Genomic DNA, 14,099 nt, shown 5'->3' with positions numbered 1-14,099 from the left:
CACTATGCAGGTGTGCATTTGTTAGCATATGTGTGAAACAAGCCTGTTTGTCTTTATTTAGGCACACAATCATTGTTTAAGCAGCTCCGTGTGTTTACTCTGTATATCTAGTGTCTCTGTAATTGGGCTCTGCTGATTACCTGGCTCCAAATTAGGAATCCTGCTGGCTAGAGTCTGGTGTAGAACACAGTTTTGAATTTTGGACTTCACCCAAGGCATTTAGAAATGTCCTCAGCCTCCATGCTCGCTCTTGAATCTAACTACACTATAACTATAACATCCTTGATAACTTGACAAGCATTTGCTGGTCTTATTAATGCCTTGATAAACGGGAGTGCTGTTTGTACTGCAACCATTAATAGAAGAGCATTGTTCTGCAGTGAAGTGTGCGCATACTTCCACTTTTCCAAACATACACAGGAACATATAAAGCAGGCCAGAGTCGAATAAGGCTTTGGGTGTGTATGCATGAGTGCCTCTATATTCTACAGATCACAACTGTGTATATTAAATAGTATATTTGTTAATGTACCAACCTACTAGAACTACAATAAATCTGCTTTGTACTTTAAAAATTATTGTTATGCACTGAAGTAACAACAGATGGTCATATGATGACTTAAGTCCATCAAGCATAGCCCTTCCAGGAGCAATGGCTAATAAAACATGCAGTACACAGTGTTACCCATACAAACACAAAATAATATGACAATAAAATAATGCAATAAACATTATCTAAACAACATAAAATAATATAATATAATGTCAAATATAAAACACCTCAATGTACATAACTGATATTAAAAACAAGAAAAAACATAACTTTCAATAAATTATAATGTGATGGGTCATGCAGGGACTTCAGGGAACGCCCAATTATTGTTTTTTTTTTCACTGTATTTGTCTTATTAAACATAATATAAATGTTCACTTTTAACTATAAGGTAATCACACTTTACATCTAAAAAATGGTATTGCTACAATATCTGACAGTACATGTATAGTCTTGTTAAATATATCAATGTACAATACCGCTATATGTGGTAAGGTTCACCAATTAACATTTGTTCACAGAAGCATTTTTACATTCTTTTTCCATGAATTATGGATATTTCTTACACTGAGCTGTAACTTTTATAAATCAAATCCAGTCCAAAAAAGACACTTATTAAGCTGCAAAAATGTCTTGTTCTGAAATGGCTAGATTTCTGACGTAAGAAACCAAAATAAATTAAGACATGACCGCACACATTTACACATCAATCACGCCTATCTAGTGTTCAGCAAATTGGCCTCCAAGTCACGGTGTGGTAATAAGGAGGAAGCAGGATAGATACTACTGACTGTGTAACCCACCGCTTTGAGTTTTCTCCTGAAGAATCCCAATGTTAGAAACGAGAAGCTGAGGTTAATTTTCAATAGAGTCCCTGATCATTTCAGCCTGGCCTTAACAGGTTGTTAGGCATATTTCAAAATGGATTTTTTTTGAACATGTCACAATGTAATGCAGGCTTCGCAAAGAGACTGTTACTGAAGGATGGGGCAATGCAAACTGTATCAAACACAACAGCAAACCTTTAAAGGCACATTATAAAAAAAGCAACACACAGGTCACAGAAAAAGGTGGTAAATGGTCATGAAAAACTAAATGGACTTAAACCTTGGCAAACATTATATGTTGACCTCAGGGTAAAAAAAAAAAAAAAAATGTAATGATTAAATGATGAAATCCTTTAAATTGAGATTTTTATGCTGTTATCTCACTCTCTAAATTATATATGCCTGATCAAACATTAATAGTGGGCAGAGCTGTAGGGTAAAACTGTTTCCCATGTGAGAGTATTATTCACAACACAGCCCATGCCTGGGATAAAAGGAATAATTTTATTTTCCAGAAGCCTCAATGATTGACCCTTATAGAGGGCAACTGTAAAGAGTAATTAAACAGGGAAAAAGAGCCACTTCTTCAGCAAACATATAATCATACAAGTCAGACTTTCCCATTTCCAATAAATAATTTGGCATTTGTGTCATTTGTTTCAAAATCCATCAATAATGAGCATCACTGTATTAGTATGCTTGACTGTATGCATCGTGTGTATAGCTGCGTGTGTTCATGTGTACAACAACTTATGGTCTTCGCTCTGTCTGGCTCAGATTTTCCAAATCTTGCTCTATAGGATGTTCCTCATTAGTGTGAATATTAATGTGTCCAGAAAAAAAGAGAGAAGGCAGTAGGACAGGGAGAAAATTTAAAAGGAATTTGGAAGAGCATTTTAAAGGGGCCATTTCATCTGAATCGTTATTTTTTTGCGGTCCTCGCAAGGCTCGTAACTGGCGGTCTATGAAGAGAGACAAGCCACAGAGGGGCTTCATTTAAAAGCTAAAGGTCACAGCACAGAGAAAGGTCTCCAGCTCAGCCAAAATTATAAAAATATGGAGGTAGAGAGAGAGAGAAAGAAAGAGAGAGAGAGAGAGAGAGATAAGGAAGGGTGTATCGGATGAATACATGGCTAAAGTGATACATGGGGCTAAATGGCAAGCGATAACGACATAAGGATTAAGAAACAGACTAAAGGACAGAATACAGAACAAGCCAAAAATAATGATGGGAAAAAAAGGAAAAAAGAACAAAAGAGAGCTAAACATGATGAAATCATTACAGTGAACAGAACATTGTGTATGTTTCTAATGAGCTAATACGAATAGATTCCATTAAACCAGATGCAAGACATTTTCTTATCCTTACTTTGTCAATGTCTATTCTTTTACATGCAATTACTTTCTGGACAGCTCTTTGGACAAATTCAAAATGCTGTTAGGAAATGTGCCAACGTGCCTAGAAATCTGTGCGGGAGTCATCCCTTAAAAGTGTATTAGCACTCTGCCTTTAATGCAGGTACCTGGCAGCAATGCTTTTCCAGCTTGCTTAAAACCCAGAGTCTTTGTCAGATGGGAAATTAATATTGCTCTGCTCCTTCCTAGGTATAAATCCTTACCACTTAGTAATTATATGCCAAGAACAAAAGCCACCTTTTCAATTTCAGATCAAAGTGTTTACCCTCCAAATGCCACAGATAACATGGGCACTTTTTAGATGGTAATGCATCTTCCTCCAGGTCACTGAATGTGTTTACTCTGATTTCAGAGTCAGTTCAATTGCTCAATAGTTGCTACAAATCTTACATGTTGCGTAAAGGTGTTCAAGCATGACCATTTGCAGACAGTTAGCGTTTGTTGTTGTATTAGAAAACTACTTTGAAACTGTACTACTTAGCTTCTCATAATTTAAGGTAGTTAAACTACAGTCAAGCTACTCTTTTGAAAAAGTGGTATATACTATAAGCTATTAACAAAAAGCAGCTGAATGTAAGGGGTAATATAAAATATTTGATTATGGATAAAAAAAAAAAAAACATCTCTTTATATAATTTATAATTTAATTAGAAAAAAAAAATTCTGACACAAAAACAATTAGGGTTTTTGAAAATTGATTAGGGCGATGACAGCATTATACCTGAACAGATAAATGTAGACAAAATACAACTAAGAAACTAGAATACAGTAATGTACATAACTGAGTAGAAAACAAAGTGATAAACAGCAGCATTTAATTCAATATTTTGCTATAAAAAAAGAGGTGACCTGCTGTGCAGATACTTCTGTGCAGCAATCCAAATAAAACAGTGAATCGTTTTCATTTTTAATTGGTTCATTTACATGAACGATCTGAACAAGCCAATTCACTAGAATGACAAGAAGACTTTCCAATTCTAAATATGACAAGGAGAACAGTTTGGGAGGGCGTGCTTGATATTTCCCTCAGTCCTCTCAGTTGTAAAGCTGTGCGTGCAGTAGTCTATAATGCGACAAAAAAACAGCAACATAACGTTTTGTAATGCTACTCCACTACATGATTTGGTACGATTTCGTTTGTATGAATTCATACAAGTTCATCATGTGCAAATGCCCGTATGTGTGATGCGGAAGCACGAGTTTTTTAATACGGCACTTTTCGTACCACTGTCTCTTTAAGATGATTTGCATATAATATATTCCTCTTTTGAAAGTCGCTTTGGATAAAAGCATCTGTCAAATGAATAAATGTAATGTAAATGTAAATGAGTTCCGCGTGTGAGGTGTCAAGGACATGCTTATTAAAATTATGTCCTTACCCAAACCCTTTATCAAAACCTAACCAATCAGTAGAGTGTGTAAACATGACAGGAAGCTGTTTTGTGTGACAGAAGCAAGTAATTGTTGCGTACTAGATGAAAATAATGTCCAGTGATGTCATTGGCTGCAGTTGTACGATATTATACAAATTAGCAAAATTTAGAAAAGTCGTATGAATCCTTATGATTTCGCTGTGAGAGTGTGTTGCAAGGTATGTAAGTGTGTTGGGTTTTATTTGCACTTCCATAAATTATTTTTTTAATGATTATTTAATATCTATTTAAGTTTACTATCACAGGATATCTATTTCTGTGTTTATTACAAGGGAAATTAGTATTATATTCATACAAATAAATACTATATCACGTTGACTTTCTGTGCAACAATGACTTATCAACAATGGTGACTTATCAATATTCCATATATGTGGACACATTCATATTATACATGCAATTTCAAGTGAAAATACGTGTCACCTGTATTAAATCAGTTGCGATTCGAGTCTTTTGTGCTCTGCGCATGAGGAACGCTATTTAAATGACATGTGGAGTTGCTGCCTATGAAGAGTGCTCCAAATTGGTGTCTTATGAGGCTCCAATTCAGTTAGGATGCTGAAAATAGAAGACAGCTGCTTATGTAGGCAGGAGACAGCGAGACTGCTCACTAGGTTTTGGAACAGACCCACAGTGTGCATGCGCCTAACGCGCCCATATGAGCTTGCGGTCAAAAGGGTATACTTTGAAAGGCTAAGCATTCGATCATGCAGGAGAAGGAACGGCACACGGAAAAACAAAGTATAACCTATCCTTTAGTAGTTTAGTCCTTTAGTATTGCATCTTTTAGTATTGCATATTATTTTCATATAATAAAAGTGAATGGTGATTGATGCTGTCATTCTGCCTAACGTCTTTTGTTTTCCACTGAAGAAAGAAAGTCGTTGTTCAGTTAGTCCCCACCACTGGTTTGTTCATTGCTTGTTGCAGTTCAACCACTGCTAGTGCACTGTCTTTACACAACCCTGTAGTTAATCACTTGTTTATCTGTGGGTCCAGTTTAATTGCCCAGTGGCTTTTTGAGTGGCCCACACAACAGCATAAGCCCAGAGCAGCAGTGCGGTCCAGGTGACAGACATGATCTAAAGCCTTGCGCTCTACACTGATAACACAGGCTTCCCCTTTAATGTCCCTAGCACAGAGAGATGCACCAGGCCCTCTAGTAAAAGGAATGCCCCTGCTTGCTTGTAAAAGTAGGATCCCTGGGTGAGTGGGGGATGGGTAGGAGATAGCTGTATGGCGTGGAACAAGGACGGAGGGAAGGAGGAAAATCACAGATCCAGGAATTAACTTCCTCTATCCATTGCTTGGATCAATCATGCCTTCAATCCCCAATCCACCCCCATCTCTCTTAAACTCATACCCAATTCCAATCATGGCCACAGTAAAGCGCTCTTGTAAAATACCACAATGCGACCTCAGACTTCAGTAAATTAGATGCCTGTTGGACCCCTTTGCTTTGAAATACTGCGCAGGCCTGCCTCGAGCAACATTAAAACTAAGGTCAACACCATCACTGCACACAAGAGATATCCTCCTGCCACAACAGAGTGTTTGTGCGGAGGTATGTTTGCAAGAGAGAGACAAACCTTTATTAAAGGTCACGAATCAGAGGCTAAAGCCTGCCAGTTTGGCATCAGCTTTTTGCATGTTTGTGTGTGGGTGTGTGTGTCCCTGGTGAGGGTGTGCCCAGCAGGCGTCAACGCTCCGCTCAGTCCAGGCATGGCCACCGATCAGATGGATGATCAAACTCTAATCATTCCCTCACGGCCCATCCTGGGTAAAGCTGTCATTAATTTTGCGGAATTACATCAAATTGGAGACATTCTTTATGCGGCCCACGGCCTACAGACAGTTATACGATGAGGACTGCTGTGCTAAGCAGATGGGGCAGCTTGGCCTTGCATACTAAATACCCCTGCCCCCCTCCTTCATGTTTCTCTCATTCTCTTTGGCACACCCCCCTCCCTCCTTTTATCTCTGCCACTCACGTACCTATCCCTGCTTCCTTCACTCTTTGTCTTCTACCCATCTGGTGCCTTTGATTGACTTTTTAATATTTTCCTATGTTATGCTCCTGCCTCTCCTATCCAGTTATGACATTGCCACTGACAGTATGTTTACATACACAATTAAAATCGAGATACAGCGGGTTTTTGCGTAGTCAAGCTACACTCTTCATCAGTCTCTCTTCTGGAGCATGTACTGTATATGCCCAACGCTAAGGCCTACTGTGGTCTGTTTAACGTGTATACATGCTGGACGAAACTGAGCTACAATAGCATTGTTTAGGTCTGTTAGTCCAACTGGTACAATATCAGCCAGACTAAAGTGTTTGACATTAATGACATTGCTTTAGTCCGAGTGAAACCGTGCATGTGAACACACTTTAAGGCTCCTTTATCTGAAGCTGTGTAGTACCCACATTCTCTCGACCCAACAGGACAGACTGTACGTTCAGGGTGTGATGAGTGTTTGTTATCGATGATCGCTCTGTCCCTCCCATTTCTCTCTGAAGATGCCACCATGATATAAGCAAAACTGCCCCGCCCCTGAACTCAGGTTTTAAAAAGTGATCCGTGTTCTTTTTTCAGATGTTATAATCATTTATCCTATCCTGATTTAAGGGATAGTCCACCCATAAATGAAACTTCTGTCATCATTTACTCACCCTCATGTTGATCCAAACCCATTTGACTTTTTCTTGTGTGGAACACAAAAGGAGATGGCAGAATGTTAGTCTCAGCTACTATTCACTTTCAGTGCATATTTTTTTCCAAACAATGAAAGTGAATAGCAACTGAGGCTAACAATCTGCCTTACATCATCTTTTGCATTCCACCAAAGAGAGTCAGGTTTAGAACAAATGATGACAGAATTTTCAATTTGGGGTAAACTATGCCTTTAATATGCAGGGACAACTATAAATCAGCCATTTGTAGGTTTACTTTTTCACAATAAGACTAAATATTGTGGCACTCAGTAGCACTATTGAAACATTACTCCGTTTGTTTGAGCATCCCGTCCAGACCGACATATTAATACCAATAAAGACCCAATTAATACCAGTCACAAAGGTATGATTTAGAAATGTGGTCTCAGTTGGAGCAAACAGTTATAACAATTACTGCAAAAACTCAATTAGTCTTCTTTCTTCATGTCTTATAATATCTATAAAACATGGAGAAGGAATACTTGACCTGGTTAGTAATGAGATGGTGAAATGACTGGCCAACATAATATCTTACTCTGGACTGCACTAGTTCTTGTCATTGATCTTCTCAAAAACGCTTGACATGGAGCGCATGGGAGGAGGAGCAAGGTTAGGAGTGTCGTGGGCCTGAGGGAGATTCTTCATCAAGCAAGGTCGGTAACACACTGTCTGTGTGCCATCAATCACAAACCTCTGCCCTTTCCCCCTTCCTGCCTGTCTCTCAAGGCAGCCTTCGATGCATTTCAGCCAAGCTCACTATGTTAAAACAATCTTAGCACCTTTATTGGGCTGCCTCATTTACTGCCTGCATGCAATTACAGGCTTAGGATGGCCATCTTGCAGTGGCCATGGTTGCCATTCAAAGTGGTTCTGATGGCGTTATAACACGTTAAATAATCTGGACAAGATGACCCTTTTGAGATTGATTTGGAATTAAAGAGGATATAAAAGATCTGAAGGCAGTGAAAAATGTTGTGAGACCTTAAAAGTAGTGAAATGTTTACTTAAATGCATGTTAAATCGGTACTTTGAGCTCATTTAGATTGTATATATCGCTTTGACTTTATTGCACTGTAAGACCCAGAGTGTTGTGTGTGCCAAATTCCTAAAGAAAGTTACTCTCCAATATAACCATTCATCCATTTAAGCACAGCGAAAATATGAAAGATAACATGTCTGACTGTTCCGAGCAATTACTCCAAGCTACTGTATATACATAAAAAAATAGGTGAAGTTTTATTTATGTTTCAGTACACTCTTTTACGATTTACGTCTCAAAGATAGCGCGGTGTGATAAAGTGCTATTTGGAAAATTATGGGAATTCAGTCACTTTAAATGAACAGTATGAAGCAACGCTATTTAGAATTTAGAATAAATGTGTCATTTTCAGAGCGCTGGGATTGAGACTAATTGTATTATTGTTTTAAGAAATAAGCAAAATATGTATTTTTGAAAAATATATATATTTTTAAATTTGAACATTATTTTAAAAGAACGTATTGCGGGCAAAAGCTCAGCTCTTTTTCACAGGCCTTTCCTAAAAGTACACTGCCACCTGGTGTTCAAAAGGAGAACACCAGGCTTACAACAAACATGGCTATATGGTCTCGTGAGAGCACTAAATACTAATACTACTGCTAAATACCGCCTTTAATAACACATTATAAAAACGTTTTTATTTTACTGTTGTTTGTTTTAATACATGCATTAAGCTGCCAATAAAAGGCGCGTATTTTAATCTTAATGGGAGAGACAAATATTTATTGGAATTATTGAAACATGATAGGCCTTTAGCATCTGACAAGCATTACAGTTTCAAAACAAGTTTTCTCGAGTCAGCAATAAATTCAGAGTGCTGTTTACTCGAGCTAAATGCGTGTCTGCCTACTGGGACTGAAGGAGTAAACCCCTGAAAATGTCTTCTTAAGAGATTTAGCCGTTACAGACATTAGTCAGGGGTGGGTAGATACTACATATACTGTAAATGGATGATACAAAGACTACGCAGGTGTTCCATATTACCGATGTATGTATACAGAAACACTCAGCTGTTCATTTCGCAATCATCTGATGAGAATCGTGTTGCTATCCACCATGCGTGTTTGACGTAGACCTAGGGAATTGGTCCAAATTTGACTGACATGCACATTTAACCAATGGAGTCCAAGTCGATGAATCCGATGAGCGACGCGAACCAATCAGAGCTGCAACCGCTGTAGCGTCGCCAAACATTTTACTACATATGCGGACTTTCAGAGAAATCTCGTTGCACATGGGGTTTGTAGTTTTTTTAAGCTCCTAAGAGATGATTCAAAGTCATACATTGCACTACATTCCCCATAATGCAACAGCCCTCATAGCACCCATGCTTGTGTTGTTATTATTGTTGTGAGAGGTTCGTGGCACGGCGAATGTGTTAGTCTCGATTACAGCTGTCATCAGTCTCATAGATGTGTTTTCTCCATCATTATCACCGAACATCGTTTCTCGGGAGGAAATTGTTCTGATCATCTAAGCAAAATCGGGTGAGTTCTTTTAGCCAACGGTTTCGGGGGGTTTTTCCACAAAGGAAAAAAAAAGAAAAAGAAAGAAAACAGAAAAAAACTGCAGCATGGTCCGTAGCACGCAGCTACTGTAAAGACACAAAGCATGTCACATCTGTATTGGATTGGATGTTTGTTTTGAGGCAGTTCAACTGTGAGTGTGCATACCAATATTAGTATTATAATCTTTCGCATTGTTGTAATTAAAGTGTCATCTGCAGGTCTTTGTTGCACCGAGTAACTTGAGCTTGTTTCTAACTTTGGGCCTCGCTTGCAACGATATCTACGATTGTTTGCAAAGTGAAGGTTAAGGCTATTTGGTAAGTTAGCAAAAAATATTTGTGACCATATTATTACAGCAAACATGTATTATGATTATAATGATATAAATGACAACTGTATTAAAGGAAGTTTTTTATTTTTTTATTTTTTTATTTTTTTTTTGCAGCGTAGTAAAATGATTATATAAGAGCAATGGAAATCTAAAGATAAATCACCTTTGAAACTAATGTGAATTACAAAAATAAAAAAAGATAAAAGCATAACGGTAAATTGAATTAGGCTTGTAATTATAATAACGTCACTTAAAGGTGCATATTTTCCCCATTAAAAAAGTTTTACTCCTAAAGAAATGAATTGTAATTTTGAAACATATGTATAAAATCATTGTCACTTACATGAGGATGTCATACCTGTAACCTCATCAAAACTGTTTTATTCTACATGGGGCAGGGGTGCCCTCATGGGAGCTGCCATTTTAGAATCACATGGCCTTCTGAATATTACTCGCTTAATCTCAGTAACCGTCTTGTTATTGGACACTTTCATTCTTGGATTAAATTAATCGTGGCTGATTGTAAACAGTAAATTTCTACAATGTCATCTGTAACTGAAAACTATTGACTTTGAATGATGCTGCATCCACACCACTAGGTGTCACTGTAAGTCCAAGATGAGACAAACAAAAAGTTACTGAGTGCACCTTTAATGGTCCCTAAAAAGGCTTCATTTTCTCTATGCATATCTATTTTTGATTTTAAGGTAAAATGCGACCTGTTTTCATGACATTCACCCACTGTTCTACAGTGTTTTAAGACCTGGCCTGGTTGTTTTGGACTCTAAATAAAGCAACGGTAGACTCATTAGACACTGTGCAGTCTTTGGTCTGTTGTAAAGTCATGGAGAGTCTAAATATGGAGCACATGGACTATTATGATGTGCTAATGATGCACCCACCTGTCACTGTATGTAATAAATGTGTTCACACACAGTCAGTCACAGTGTCTGCAACACATGACAGCCGAGATCTGATCGGTGTCAGGGTGAGAAAGGCTGCACTCATCATCAGTCATCCTTAGGCACTCGCTCATCACTTGCGCAAGACATTTCACCTTTCCCCCACTGTTCTGTCTTAGATGAGCCTGAAAAACAATGTTCATTTAAATGCTGTAGAGTAATTAATGTAAAGCCAGCTTAAATACTCTTCAGACCAGCATTATCTTAAATCATGTATATTTGTAAATTAGATAGATACAAGTAGATAGTTAGCACATTTATAGATAGAGATAAATAACTAGACAGATAACATATCTAAGATAAGGGATGCTACTCTTCTTTATTATTATTGACCTTTGCCCTCACATGCACTTATATGTATAATGAAAGGTGTATTTTAGATGCTGTAAAACGTCATTATTTTAAGATTTTTTTTAATATTTATAATCATCAACCTGTTTGCAGTTCAGTAGTCTTGTGATGCAACATTATAATATTTTAAAAACGCTAATATACCATATGACTACATGAGAGACTCCTCAATTAATATGATATTGTAAAAACTGCATGTATAACAATTTTGAGGTATACCATGTCACACTGAAGGACATTTCACTGAAATGTCATGTTAACTTCTCAGGTACATCACTATTCTGTTGCCATGGAGAAAACATGGGGGGTGGAATTTCAGAATGTCGGAAGTTGCTACTTCCCTCGGAGCAGAGTGGACTGTCATTACACCATCAACCCACAGCACGCATGGGCCAGTAACGACTGGATTGGACTATTTAAGGTAAGCAAGAGCCATCTGTAGGGTTGTTTTCCAGCATTGATGTAGCTCTTCTGGATAATTACCGTTGATTTATTTTCTTTTACCCTCAGGTTGGTTGGTCGTCAGTCAGGGACTACCATACGTTTGTGTGGGCATTAGCTCCATCCAGCTACAAAGAGGGGAGGTCTGTCAACTGCTGTGTTAATTTCCAAGGTCTCTTGAGCATTGATTTTGGCATTCACTAACACTTGAAAGTCAGCTGATGGTTTCAGTATAGTATGAATAAAGAATAAACTGCTTTAGGGACATTGAAGGAGCTAATTACAGTTTCTTTTATTGATTCACCAGACTGCTGGTCTCATGCTCTGAAGTGCATTCAGTAAATTAGCTAATGCTTGTCCTCAAATGGCTATTAAAACAGATAAAGCACCACAGAGGATTCATCCTGCTAGTTATTAGAATGCAGGACAGAGTTCAAAATAATTATTTTGACTCACAAGTGAACTGAGAAAATTTACATTTAAAGTTCATTCATGGTATACATTTTATCAGTTTTGTATGTACCCTGGGATTCAAACCTTTAAACTTGCCGTTGCTAGTACCATGATCTGTTGAACTGTTCCCAAGGAAATTTACCAGCCATAAATACAGTATTTCTTAACGGCCATGAAACTCAATTTTGCATTATGTTTATTAATAAAAAATATATATTTTTGTCCTTATGACAATGGGATTATACAGCTGTTTTCTCTTTGCATATTAGTCTCCCAGTGAAATGACACACATAGTGATTATGTTCCACTTATTTTAGTTTTGGTGGCTAAATGTGAGGAACATTCAATATATGTGTGGCCACATGCAGTTTTGGGGGAAAAAATATATTAAGTAAAATTTCCACTGAGGAAAATCATTAGAAGATGTGCAAGTCGCTATAGATGTTTTCTTTAGTAAACCGTAGGGGTGGGTAATATGACCAAAATTGTATCACGATATGAATAATTAATATAATTATATAATGATAAAGTTAAAATTGTCTTAAAAAAAAATAAAAAAATCATTTTACTATAATGTGCTGCCTGAATTGACTGTTTCGTCAATTCTCTCAGTCTCACGTAAAGTCACTCTGCCTTCCTTCTCCGTTTCTCCGACAGAATGTGTTGTGTACCGCCGAGTGTAATGTGAATAGAATGAGGTGCACGTTTATTGGCGATTTTGCGTAACCGCAATAGAGACGATAATCCAAAATGTATACCGGTTGTCAAATTTCTACTAGTTTATCATATCTAGTGATATCGCCCACCCCTAGTAAACAGTTTGAATGTTGATTTGAATAGTTTACATTGCTTACATCAGCAAGGGTTAGACTACCACGCCATTCAACTTAAATTATGTTTTATGTTGCAGATCCTCAAAGTTACTAGCTACCGGAAGAAACTCACGTCAATAGTTTTATTTACTCACCGAAGTCAATTTTTGCTTGCATTTTGGTGCTTGGCATGTAGGTTTCTTAGTCTATATAGCTATATGGCGGTTTCAAGGTAACATAAGACTTAAGTTAAAGCTGTTTTGTCTGTGCACAAGCATTTAAGCAAGTCAGTAAAAGTATCGTCCTAGCCCTGTTTGCATAATGCAGAATGGCTACATTGTAATTTGCGGTGAGTAATGTCGATAGAGACAGAGTTTGTGTAGGACCTTAGAGAGAAACCAGTTGAGGTCATCAGCAATGCCACAGGCTACATTTTCACCATGTAGGAAATCTCTAAACTCCACTTACCATATATAAGCAGACAAGAAATATTCAAATGCACTTTGCCTGTATTCAAAAGCAGTGCCCACTCATGACAACTGTTTTGTTTATCATAATAATTTATCATGCATACCATGAAACAAGGACTCTAAATACCATGTGGCCTTTCAAATCTTCCTTTCTTTTTCTCTCTGCTTCAGCTTCTTACCTACCAGGGCCTAGTGCTCAGCAATACCAATTTGTTTATGTGGATGGAAAGGGGGAGGTTTGTTCTCGCAGTACTGCCTTTACCTTCTCTGCCCCGAAGCCCCTGGAAGACCTGGTGACACTGGAGGAAGAAGGTCAGGGGGAGGAAGTGGGCGAGGACATGTTGCTGGTCATCCCCAGAGCCCAGTTACTGCAGGTCAGATGGAAACAAATGATAAGAATCATAGGATGCTTATGTTAAAAGTATTGATGGACAGATTGTGAATACTAGAAATAACGTCAAGTTTCGGGTTACGTTTATTGTCACAGACTGGGCTACCCTTCAATAGATAACTGACAGATATTCAATAAATATATAGATTAAATAACTTCTTTTTGCACAAACGTATCATGGCAAAGATATTGCACCACCCAAATTGTTCTCTGCCTCATCATAAGCAGTCATTTGGCCAATGATTCCAGTGCCATCGGCATATTTGAAGAATCAGAACAGAGCTGTGTTTTGACCACTCAATTGTTGGTAACAAGGAGAACAACAGTGGACCAAATGCACAGGCCTGAGGGGCACAATAATTTGTGAGTGGAAGGGAGAGTAAAAATGGAACAGATAGA

At 37.8% G+C, this 14,099-nt stretch overlaps 2 protein-coding genes across 5 annotated transcripts in view; both read left to right on the top strand.

The window, feature by feature from the left end:
- The window catches only part of LOC127419545 (molybdate-anion transporter-like), a 189,806-nt gene that overhangs the window by 15,417 nt on the left and 160,290 nt on the right, over nucleotides 1-14,099 (top strand). The window lies entirely within an intron of this gene.
- Nucleotides 9,301-14,099, top strand: part of LOC127419542 (calcium-binding and coiled-coil domain-containing protein 1-like) — a 37,853-nt gene continuing 33,054 nt past the window's right edge. For 2 of the 4 annotated variants that reach the window (XM_051661035.1, XM_051661032.1), the window contains exons 1-4: nucleotides 9,301-9,468; nucleotides 11,402-11,554; nucleotides 11,644-11,746; nucleotides 13,481-13,683. In XM_051661035.1, the coding sequence (XP_051516995.1) occupies nucleotides 11,423-11,554; nucleotides 11,644-11,746; nucleotides 13,481-13,683 (438 nt within the window). In that variant the 5' untranslated portion in view covers nucleotides 9,301-9,468; nucleotides 11,402-11,422. Of the gene's footprint in view, nucleotides 9,469-9,500; nucleotides 9,641-9,707; nucleotides 9,807-11,401; nucleotides 11,555-11,643; nucleotides 11,747-13,480; nucleotides 13,684-14,099 lie in introns of those variants that run through there. The other 2 variants (XM_051661034.1, XM_051661033.1) reach the window with 2 other exon arrangements.

Source organism: Myxocyprinus asiaticus, chromosome 28 (genome assembly GCF_019703515.2).
Source record: "Myxocyprinus asiaticus isolate MX2 ecotype Aquarium Trade chromosome 28, UBuf_Myxa_2, whole genome shotgun sequence".
In the NCBI taxonomy this organism is placed as follows: domain Eukaryota; kingdom Metazoa; phylum Chordata; class Actinopteri; order Cypriniformes; family Catostomidae; genus Myxocyprinus; species Myxocyprinus asiaticus.
This window is presented reverse-complemented; position numbering and strand designations above follow the sequence as displayed.